This window comes from Triplophysa dalaica, chromosome 5, assembly GCF_015846415.1.
Source record: "Triplophysa dalaica isolate WHDGS20190420 chromosome 5, ASM1584641v1, whole genome shotgun sequence".
Classification (NCBI taxonomy): domain Eukaryota; kingdom Metazoa; phylum Chordata; class Actinopteri; order Cypriniformes; family Nemacheilidae; genus Triplophysa; species Triplophysa dalaica.
In genome coordinates, this window is record NC_079546.1 from 10,894,991 (window position 1) to 10,906,836 (window position 11,846).

General features: G+C 37.6%; 1 protein-coding gene across 9 annotated transcripts in view; it reads left to right on the forward strand.

Annotated features, from left to right (window-relative positions):
- magi2a (membrane associated guanylate kinase, WW and PDZ domain containing 2a) overlaps positions 1 to 11,846 on the forward strand; it is a 173,764-nt gene that overhangs the window by 147,505 nt on the left and 14,413 nt on the right. For 8 of the 9 annotated variants that reach the window (XM_056747609.1, XM_056747610.1, XM_056747611.1 and 5 more), the window contains 7 exons: positions 1,388 to 1,419; positions 4,596 to 4,764; positions 7,283 to 7,324; positions 7,664 to 7,755; positions 8,330 to 8,522; positions 9,824 to 10,087; positions 10,757 to 10,942. In XM_056747609.1, coding sequence (XP_056603587.1) covers positions 1,388 to 1,419; positions 4,596 to 4,764; positions 7,283 to 7,324; positions 7,664 to 7,755; positions 8,330 to 8,522; positions 9,824 to 10,087; positions 10,757 to 10,942 — 978 coding nt within the window. The remainder of the gene's footprint in view (positions 1 to 1,387; positions 1,420 to 4,595; positions 4,765 to 7,282; positions 7,325 to 7,663; positions 7,756 to 8,329; positions 8,523 to 9,823; positions 10,088 to 10,756; positions 10,943 to 11,846) is intronic. The other variant, XM_056747612.1, reaches the window with a different exon arrangement.

Genomic DNA, 11,846 nt, shown 5'->3' on the forward strand with positions numbered 1-11,846 from the left:
AAATTTTGTTCCTTTCTGAATATTTTGTTAAATAATTAAATAAGAACAACTCGTGTCATCATAGTGCAGCCGTTTAGAGAGGAAAATGTTAAATCGTAGAGAAAAAGTGTGATGCTAGACATTTGTAATACAATTAAGTAGCTGCCATTTGAATTGTGTTCTTAGTGGTAATTGCACATGATATTTTCTTGTCTTTAAGAACTATTCATATTGTTATTCCACGGTACTCGTGTACAAAGTGCTCTAAAAAATATTCACACAACAGAATGTTCTAAATCCTTAACATGCCACCCCAAAACAATTTCACCAAATGATGTAATTCGCCGGAAATATGTGCAATGGCTACTTCAATTCTTTACAATAAGGCCCCAAAAAACTGATTCGGTACGCCAGCTCAAGTGCCTTTTCGTTAAAGGGATAGTTCACCCTAAAATGTCCTCCAAAACATATTGAAGACTCTTTCTTCTATGGAACACAAAAGAAGCTATTTTGAGAAATATCTCAGTGGATTTGCGTCCATACAATGGAAGTCAATAGCGGTTTAATGTTCTTTGGTTACAAGCGTTCTAAAAAAAATTAGGGATGCACGATAAATTATCGGCCATATCGGTATCGGCCATTTTTAATGAATAAATAATACAATTTAGGCCGATATATTATAGCCGATAAATCATTTCCTCAGGTTAAACTTCTTCAGCTGCACGCTGCTCACAGTTAAAATACTGTGAGGTACTATCTTTCTGTTGTGATCATTTATTTATTGCTATTAGTTAAACATTTTTATATAGGTACAGTATTTAGATAAAGTATTTATAAATGTGTAAATTATAGGAACTAAAGTATATTGTTTGAATCAAACTGTTGTCTAAATGCTGTCGTTTTGAGACCTGTGAAAAATAAAGAAACATTTTCTGGGTTGATCTGGAAGATAACCTATAATTTGTTTATTAAATAAAAAATATACCAGAAAAGTTTGAAGGTTAAAGAACCGGTAGCTAGTGTAAAGTAGGCTTGTTACATGATTTTCAGGGGGAAAAAGAGAACTAATGGTTACCTTGTTTTCTGCAGTCAATGTTTTTGCCTTTTGGTTCAGTCTAGATACTATATATCGGCTATGTATCGGTTATCGGCTTCCAATGTTAAAGAATTATTGGTTATTGTTATCTGCCCACAATGTACATATCGGTGCATTCCTGAAGTCATACAGGTTTAGAATAACAGGAGGGTGAATAAATGATTGCAGAATTCTCATTTATAATAGAACAATGCTTTAAAGCAATCTGCCGAAGAGTAGGCTTTTAGAAAAGCCATAAAGGAACACACATTTTTATTTTTTTTCATACATAAGATCTAGTAGGCTAAATGCTTTGTTCTTTCATTATTCCAGGACACTTTTCACCTTGGAAGACCTCTAAACAGGTAAAACGTATCGTCGTTCGACTTTCTGATTAATAAACTAACGGCTAACTTATACTCACCTATTATAACATTAGTGATGGTTCCTACTATACACATTTTACAACATAGCTAGGTTAATATGTTTACATGTGTACGTCAACATCAATAACCATAAATGTAGATCTTTATTACAAAGTGTAATGCATACACTATTACATTGTTATAACATGTTAGCAGCTCCCACTAACTGAAGTGTGCTTTCTAATTGCTTTTCTTTCCTAATTTACAAATAAGAATGACTAATACTCTTAATAGATACACCAAGTATCTGCTTTTCCTAACCTTCTTGAGCAGCATACATGTTTAGAATTCTCATTCAGTTATATAAACCCTCACATCTTCTGTCAACCAGCTGAATTCACTTGACCGAGACCCCTCTGAATTGTTCCATAGCTCAGAACTCTTGTTTAAATATAGTCCGGGACCCAAAAAAACTGAAATACCTACTCATCCTCCTGTCCCATTTGTTTATTTTTGGTCTGAGAATAAGGCAGACAAGCTCTGTCCCGTCCCATTCCCCATATAATCCACGCCTGTTTGGACATAAATCCACAGAGTTTTCTAGGTAAAGCGCAGCACTGCCTCCAGCTGCCAGTTTCAGTACTGTCATTCCTCAACAGTTTTATTTCTCAGGGGATCAGAACTGGAACATAGTGAAAGTAGCCACACGGTGCAGTACAGTAGAGAGCTCCCGGCTCTTTCATAATGTGTGTCTCTCTCTTCTTCTTTGTTCCATATGAGGTTTAATTAGGAATCATTTGCTAGACGGATTTCTGAAATACTTTCATTAAAGGGATGCCTAGAAGATACTGTATGTAAGAGGACCATCATTTCCATAACCAAATAACGTATTAGATAAAATGACACGATGATATGGTCAGACCCTTGAATTGATATTTAAAATGTCAGTACATGATATAACTGCTCTACCCTGTGGTCACGACTGTGAAAATACCGAAATGCTTCTTAATTCTAAACATAATAATTAGTGGTGGGCCGTTAACGGCGTTAACGGCGTTAACGCAGTGAGACTATTATCGCGCGTTAAAAAAATTGTCGCCGTTAATCTATTCTCAAAGTTGGGTTGGGAGCTGGGTCTATACTACGCAAGCTATGATGACTTTCACCTTGATATTTTAGCGCGGATGTATACCAGCTTAACTGCATTGTACGGGGCGAGAACGAGATTTTTCAACTCGCGTGATTCGCGTCATTCGCGGAAGCGGAAGCAGAAGCCGCCTCATCATCTCATAACCAGGACTTCATTCGCGCGATTCGCGCAGCAAGTAGGTCTATTGGCTCTTTGCATTAACATATAAATCACTCGCGCTTGACACGCCATTCACGTTTGGTCTGAACACAACATAACGTTACTGTGAAATTACCGCATCAAACGTGACGTGCTAACATGGATGCACCTTTGAAGCCGCCGGGTTTGCTTCAGGGAATATTAATTTTTAAGAAGCTTCCCAATAGAAACATCGACAAGACTAAGGTTGTTTGCACCTTGTGCAATGCGGAATTGGTTTAAAAAAAACACTTTCTCTGAACAGGTAGTGGTCTAGCTTTAGTTGAAACCAGTAACTTTGTATTGAGATCTAATGTATTATGGCTCCTGTATGACATATCGCTTGTTGCTCCCTCACTCTTTGTAAGTCGCTTTGGATAAAAGCGTCTGCTAAATGACTAAATGTAAATGTACTGTAGGAGCTCTTCCAGTCTCAAGTACCACCTAAACGCAAAGAATCCCTTAGCTAATGCGGAAGTAAACACAAGTTCATTTTCCATCCATCCATTTTCTACCGCTTATCCGAACTACCTCGGGTCACGGGGAGCCTGCGCCTATCTCAGGAGTCACAAGTTCATCTTATTGAACATAATTTAATTTTCATCACCAATTATCATAGTAGAACAGCTTTCTCAAGCAGTTTGTGATGCATTTTGGAAACAGGAGATGAGCCCCTGGTCTAATGCGCCACCTGGCTTTAGACACCCGTTCTCAAAGACTTACTTTTAGTCATTATTTGGGTAGCACACATTCTGAATGCCTTCGGCAGAATTCAAATGAGCCATTTTAATCTAGATTAATCTAGATTAATCTTGGAATTAATCTAGATTAATCTAGATTAAAAAAATTAATCTATGCCCACCACTAATAATAATGTGGTAATGAGTGAATGCAAACACGCAGTAATACATCCTCTGGAATTATTACAAGTTTCGTTTAAATGATTGCAATGCAACATTGTTTGTCATGTTACTTTGTTTCTTAGCATTCCACCAAGGGATAGTTCAACCAAAAAAGAACATTCTTCAAAATATCTTCTTTTGTGTTCTGCAGAACAAAGAAAGTCATACAGGTTTATAATGACAAAAAGGTGAGTAAAGGATGACAGAATTTTCATTTTTGGGTGAACTATCCCTGTAAAGTCCAATAGCCTACCATAGCCCAAAACATACCAGCTCTTTGCTTAGGCAATAATATAATTCGTTTGTGTGTGCATGCATGTGTTTACTTGCTAATGACACATTTTCATCTGCCCAAAGATATTTGTCTTCATGCACTGACAGTCTTTGAGATTAACTTACACACTGACTGATTTTAATAAGATATGCTTCATCCTGGCACTTGTTCCTTGTCTTTTGTACTGTCCTTTAACTATGCCTTTATTGCTTATTTCGGTTTTAATGTTATAAGGCAAAGCGGACCCTCGTGAATCTATTATGCATGCTGGATGTTCTTTATGCATTCCGTACGTGTAACCTAATTTTTGGGTGAAGCGCAAAGGCTGGTTTTGTGAGGTGGTTTGGGAACGGTCTCGACCACAGCTGCATTCAAATGAGAAAACCAAAAGATTGCATTCAGCTGAAGAAATTCGCCGTCCTTGATGAGTTCAAGAATGCAGCCCTATTTCGCTGAGCTAGAAGTTACATGCTTTGTGTGCACACTTTATTTAAATCTCATTATTGCAGGGTTAATTTTTAAAAACTGAACTTCCTATCCCACAGCAAGCCAAATCCAGGCGGAAGTTGCCTAGAAGGACGTTGTTTGCTTATTCAGTTCAGCATATTAATAAGCCCAGCACTCGGAGACACACGTTGGTTGGGCTGTTTACTGAATGCTGGTGTATTTGCAGGTTTTGGAACATTGGGATACTCACAGCAGTCCTACGACCGGTCTATCTGTCCATGCTCTCCCCCACAGCCTTCCTTATCTCCACTGGCCCACAGGTCCAGAGTTTGACCTGGTCAGGCCGGATCCCTATGACCTGTATGAGAAGTCCAGGGCTATGTATGAGAATAGGCGTAAGTAACAGTGGCAACGCTTTTGCTGGCATCTACAGCTAGTGTGGATTTCCAGCTACGAAATGAGCTTTCTTGTGGTTTCAAAAATGTATATAGTGTACATATGCACCAGACACTGAAATCGTGTTGTTTTTTTGCTTTTCAATTCGTTTCTTAAAAGCTCATAAGATCTCGTTCATGTGATTTGTGTGACAAGTGACAGGCAACAAAACATCCATCTGTTGCTTGGTTTATTTCAGTTCCTCTTTATTAGTCTCCAATTGCACTCAATGTTGCTGTATGTTCAGATTGGCTGTGACTGTGCCGTCCTATCACATTCCGGCTGGTTGGGATGCCGACAGTGACTTATAAAACAACTATTTATATATTAACAGTGTGTTATCCTCTAGGTTCAGTTTTTTTGGTGGTCAAATGCTCTAATTGGATTTATATCACAATGAGATGCATAGAATGCTGCTTTACACCGTCTCAGAGAATTTCACAGGCCTAAAGTTGATTGACTTGGACGTCATATAACATTTCATTTTTAATCCAGGAACTTTGTTTACCAAATTTAGAGACGTTTACGCTGAACTTTTAAGGTCAAGTTAAAGTTTCTATGCAAGTACACTTTCAAGGAGAGGGATTTAAATTTGAAAGATTTTTTTCTTTAATTTTTACACATTTTCCACATAAAATGTAAAAAATACAGAATTTTCATGTATTTTTGATATACGGACAAAAAAAGTAAAATTACAGAAAAAGACCCAAATTTACAAGAAAACGGGGGGTGGACGGGTAATGTAATTTTACAGGGAAATAACGTGATTAACTGTTTATTTCTGGCGCTCCAGCTGCCAGAAATTTAAAAAAAACTTTTTCAAATACAGTCAAAAACTGTATGATTACAGAAATAGATAACAAATTTACAAGAAAAACATGAAACAGTTATATATATTCTTATATCCTGTAATATTACAAGTAAACTGAATATTTTACTGTATATCTCCGTTTTTTTTACATTGTGGTCATTAAATAAATAGTGGTACATTTGTTGCTAGTAGTGTGGTAAGCAACCGATCACATTATCTACACTTGGTGGTCACTGCATCGTGCCTTTTTGTGTGTGTGTATAAACCAACCTGCCTTGTCGCTGCAGATCCCTCTCAGTATGAAAGACCCTTAAGTGTATTATAAACTAAACCCCACTGGGCCCCAATTAAACACTTGTTTTTGTTTCACAAGCCAAACTATAATATCCAATGATACATCCATTTGTGCTCTTGTACATCAGCAGGGTGGTTGGCAAGCTCTCTTTCAGTATTGTTCCAACTTCTATAGCTTCTTTCTACCCCAAATTGTATATAGGATTCACAGCTGACAATGACAGGTTGGTACTAGTGTAGATAATAGTTGATATAGTGTGTCAGTGTCAGCTGGAGATGTCATAATCTTGATCCTGTATAGAATGAGTACAGCATTTTGGCATTATTCACTTTTAAGGGTTTTGATAAGGTCGAAGGTTTGAAGTATGGCTGCATGATATGTCAGCATTATCGAAAGCGTTTACTATAGCATTCAGATTTGTTTTTATTTGCAGCAACAGTAAAACATGGTTGTTCACTTTCAGAGGTTGTAGGGATGATTTATTTTCCGAGACAGAATGTGTAACGTGTAATTTTCAGTTTTGAAATATATATAATGTAATTTAAATTGAGTTGATAGACTTAAAGCATTACTGTATCACATAAAATTGATCACATTTCACATTTTTCTTTAATATCATGCAATATCATATCATGCGTTATCATGCTTACATATTGGAATCTATAGACACACACACCAGATTTGCCAGATATGGTGATAGATATATTAGGTTTGATGTGCAAACTACAGAATTATAGAGCCAAGACACTGTGATGGGATTCTCTGTTGTGTGTATTTTAATTTATCTCCGGTAAAAAATTAAAACTTCCACAAGAGCTCAGAACTTTGGAAGTAATCTTATTGCATGGGGAGAATGTTTTACATAGTCGTAACCAGCCTTGTTTTGTACAACTGCATTTTTTCAGTGTGTTCAAGCGTAACACTAAATGTTATAGCTGTTTGAAAATGAGGTTGATTTTGCAGTTTACGGAACAAAGATTGTACAGCCTGTTTAGTAGAAAAATAGATTTGGTATTCTTAACAATTCCTTTGGTTTTTGCAGAAGAAAGAAAAGGTAAAATTGGGGGAATTATTGGTATATTTATAACATGACAATAATATGACAATATTTGATATAAACAAACTAAATAACACTAAAGAAAGATTGCTCCCTAGAAAGCTTTTGTTTGTGTTTATTCAACATATTTTCAAATATTTCTTTAAAATATCTTTATTTTTACTGTCTGTTTTGTGGCCTTTTAGGACAAGGAGCTATGCTGTGTATGCCACTTAAATAAATTATGCATATTCTGTAGAAACCATTTTTCCAGGTGTGTGTATGTGTATAGAAGCTGTGATTTATTGGCTGTCCCCACATCTCTCTCTCTCTCAGAGCCAGGTCTTCCTCGACCGGTCCTCACAGCTGACCCCTCCGGTGAGTAAATATGCACCCAAAACAGATAGATTTCTGCATAAACAATGAGAAAAAGAATGTCTGAAATGCATTTTTTCTCCAGTTCTTGTGACTTCTATGAAAAGTGTTTGTGGAATATGTTCAGAATAGTTTCATAAGCAGTATCGGTAGTATTGCTAGTTTTTTTTATTTGTCATTTTAGCCATTTTGAGAAAATATCTAGATTTAAGAATGCAAAAAATGAAAAGGGTAAATTAATATTCATCAGTTTTACCTTAAGTAAGTAATAGAAAGGAAACAAGTAACAACGTTCTTGGTTGAATTATGAGATGCGTTAACATCAAAAATGTTTATTCACAGCAACTGAGTTCCATGAGGTGGAGGTGCACCTACGCAGACAGAAGTCCGGTTTCGGCTTCAGGATCCTGGGTGGAGAAGAACCAGGACAGCCTGTGAGTCCGGAGGCTCAGGAGAAGGCTTGTACTCTAGAACTAACGCACACTTTCATAAAGAGACCTCTCCACATGTAGCTAACATGGCACACAGTGGTGGTCCCTGAGAGATTTTTTTTTCATGAAAGCTGCCATGGAGAATTATTTTTGATTATTATTTTTAAATATTAATATTAAAATATCTTAATTAATGGCAAGTTATAGCTATTTCAAACATTAACCCAACAGTTAATATCGGACAACACGTTGGATCACACAGTGCCATCTACAGACTATGACCAATAATCATTTATAAATAGAGCCTTGATTTATTCAATATACTACGATTGTTGTTTTCATATTGAATTATTTCTTGAGTGCGCTCAGCCTCCCTCGTCTCCTTGACAGGCCGACGCTGTACATAAACTCACAATACATAACTAACATTATTAGTACCCTGATGGAAAAAGTTCACCATATCCGATCATAAGCATTTGCTGTGTTTGAGATTCTGGTGTTCTGGCTAGCCACAAAGAAATAAGTGGCCTTTTATAAAACGTTTATCAAGCTAGATGTTGCTGTCATACCTGTACAGATCCTCATTGGTGCAATCATAGAGAAAAGCCCGGCAGATAAAGATGGACGTCTTCGGCCTGGAGATGAACTCGTGTCTGTTGATGGAATCTATGTGGCGGGGAAACCTCACCGCTATGTCATCGACCTGATGCACGGGGCGGCCCGGAATGGCCAGGTCAAACTCACTGTGAGACGGAGACTTCAGCCCACAGGTGGGAAAGATCAGACACGAGGGTCAAATTTGTATGTTTGGGCCAAAAATTTAGCAAACTCACTATGAGCCTATATTCCAAGTGTCCTGCATAACATTCAAAAGCCTTTTCTGTGGAACTATGTTTGTTAAATCGTAAATTGGATTTTTATTTGGTTTAAACAAACCCTTTAATATCTAAAAGCAATAATAGAACAATCACAGTTCAGGTGTTGTTGTTTAAGGGTGTATGGTTTGTCCTGTGATGTGATGGAGAAAGTGTTTTTATTATGAGAGCTGTGTTCGGAGGTAATGAAGCAGATTCTATTGCTTATGATAGTGTCTCTCACTCGCTTTTACTTGTCCACACAATCTAATATTTCTTGGTGAGGGTTGGATCATGTGACCTCTCTTTGCCTTGCCTTTTAGCTTTGCCTCCCTCATCCTTCCTGCTGTCTGGTCATTCTTATCTTACTTGGGCAAGCATTTCTATCCTCAACATCTCAGTCGAGCTGAAGGGAAGATTTCTGGCTGCCGATTTTATTGGCAGAAGAGACTTTAATCAAAGAATGGCTTCATACCAACTTAAGCCAAACTTTTGATAGGATGCGTCTCTCTCTAGCTTTTATGAATTGCTCTTAAAGTAATAGTTCACCTTCAAAATTAGAATTCTTTCATCATTTACTCACCCTGTTGTCATTATAAACACCAAAGAAGATATTTAGAAAAATGTTGGTAACCAAAAGTCATGGTCCCCATTGACTTCTATCGTATGGACAAAAAACCAGTAGAAGTCAATGGGGACCAACGCTTTACTGTTATCAACATTTTTCTTAATATCTTGTTTTGTGTTCTGCAGAAGAAAGAAAGTCATACAGGTTTGAAATGACAATGGGGTGTTTAAATAATGACAGATTAAAAAAATTCTGTCCCTTTAAATCTGGAAATTGCAAATTATGTGCGTAATGTACTGTAACTGATGCAAAAAGTGAATAAAATAATTTTCAAATGGTAACCGCTCATTTAAATATTCATAGCTGCCATTGTCTTATAATGGAATCTGATGATGAAAGGAAAGGTTGATTTTGCTCTTTCCTGTCCAATAAAAGCAATTCGAGAGCTTTTAGCCTTAATGGAAGGCTGTGTGTTGAAACACATTTGCTAAATAAAACTTCTTTTATGCAGCCTCACTCATTTCTTTAATCTCACCACATCACAAGTGTTGCCGAATTTTGTCATAAATACTTGTGCTTTGGGAAGTTGCACCAGAACTACATATTGCATCTAATAAAAACGAATGAATTTTTGCTGTGTTGTATATAGGTGAACCCTTTCCAGAGAATGGCCGCAGTCCTGGTTCCACCCAACACAGTTCCCCCAGGAGTGACTTCAACTCCAGAATTATCTCGAACAACTCCACTCCCTGCCAGAACTCTGTCCATTCCACCACAGGCTCCTCCCCGCCAGACACAGTAGCCAATCAGAATTCGCAGCCCAGTGATGTCACCATCCATCGCAAGGAGACTGAAGGATTCGGATTCGTTATTATCAGTTCGCTAAACAGGCCTGATTCCACGCCTGCTTCTGGTAAATATACAACACCTTTAAAACAAACCATATTTAGTCTACAGGTTCATTTTACTTTTTATGGACAGAATCTTTTGCTTGCTATCGATTATATACAACAGACACAAATGTTATATATTTTTTTTAAATTTGATCAAAAACAACTTAAAAATATTTGATCATTTCATGTACTTCCAGGGTATTAAACCCATAGCATTGGTATTGCTACAATGGCAAAATACAAAAGAAATTGTGATAGACGTTTGAGGCAAGACATTGAACCAGAATTAACAAAAAAACGTACACCTGTTTACACAAATACAAACTTTACATTTCATGCTTTTAAACACCCTGTAAAATCCTATAGATTCCCATTTTAAATGCATCACCGTAGACTTGCTCATTTTCTCAACTTAGAGATGACTCAATAGACTAACCTTGTTTTGACCCCGCAATATTCCTTTAACATTTTGTCCCAAACAGAATAAATAGCTCACTCTGGCTGGTCTCTTCGGAGGGCCACAGCGTCATAAAAAATGCAGCATGTCTTTATAAACTTGTATTTTATTAATGGATAAGCCTCTATTTGAGGACTGAAGAGGCTGGTTACAGTGTTCTGTAGCACCCACGCTTGTACGTAAATGTGAGTCCAGTGTTCTACATAAAACTTGTACGCTTATGTGTCATCAGCTGTGCCTCATAAGATTGGACGGATCATTGAGGGAAGTCCGGCAGACCACAGTGGGAAGTTGAAGGTTGGAGACCGCATACTGGCCGTCAACAATCAGTCTATCGTCAACATGCCACACGCCGACATTGTCAAACTGATCAAGGATGCGGGTCTCAGCGTCACACTCAGGATCATTCCTCAGGAGGGTGAGTGTGTTCATCTGTTTGCGGTTAAACACAACTGCTGGCAGGTTGTTACTTGAAGCTCATCTTTGTTTATAATTAATAGTTATACCTACCTATGTTGTGTTCATGTCACCAAAGAGCAGGAAATCAACTTGCTAGCATCGGAATCTTTCTGTATTAACTTTCTCTGGGCTATGCCCCGTTTATCCATTTACCCTAGAATCGCACCCGGTCGCGTCACAGCATGTCGCTTGCTTAAAGGGTTAGTTCACCTAAAAATGGCTAGCCTAATTCTGGGGTTCAAGAACTGTTTGGTTATAAGCATTCTTCCAAACATATTTTTCTGTGTTTATCAGAACAAAGCTTGTTCTGGGGGGATTCTTATTTCTGGGGGGTTGAACCCCCAAAGCTTGAACCCATAACTTTTGCCTCTATAGTGCAACCTCTGTTTGAAACATAAAAGTGCAAGTTACATCTTTACGTAGGTTGAAGTTAAGCGACGTCAAATGGATATTTACTGCAAAATCTGCATTTTGTGACATCTAGTCCCCGATAACCCATGATTTATTCAATTGCTCTCTGGAATGACAGTAGGCTTGTTCAACTTCATGAGGTACTGTTCAGCTCTTACAAAAATAAAACGTTCTTTATCTGGCCAATTTTCGTAAGAGACCCATCGGCGTGTAATGAAATAGTACTACGAGAGAGAGCTGAGAACCAGCTGCTCCATATGCTTTTAAATGATTACTCTTGCCGAATGGTCTGAATGGCAACAAAGATATTAATATTAACAAGATGCGCCACTGCCGTAACGATGCATGGAAAGGAATGCAACGCTCAATATGGCCGCTCTAGCGAATGAAGTCCTGCCTTCCAGGAAAATAAGCCAAGGATCAATCAATAAAGACTGATGATTCTTTGGGGG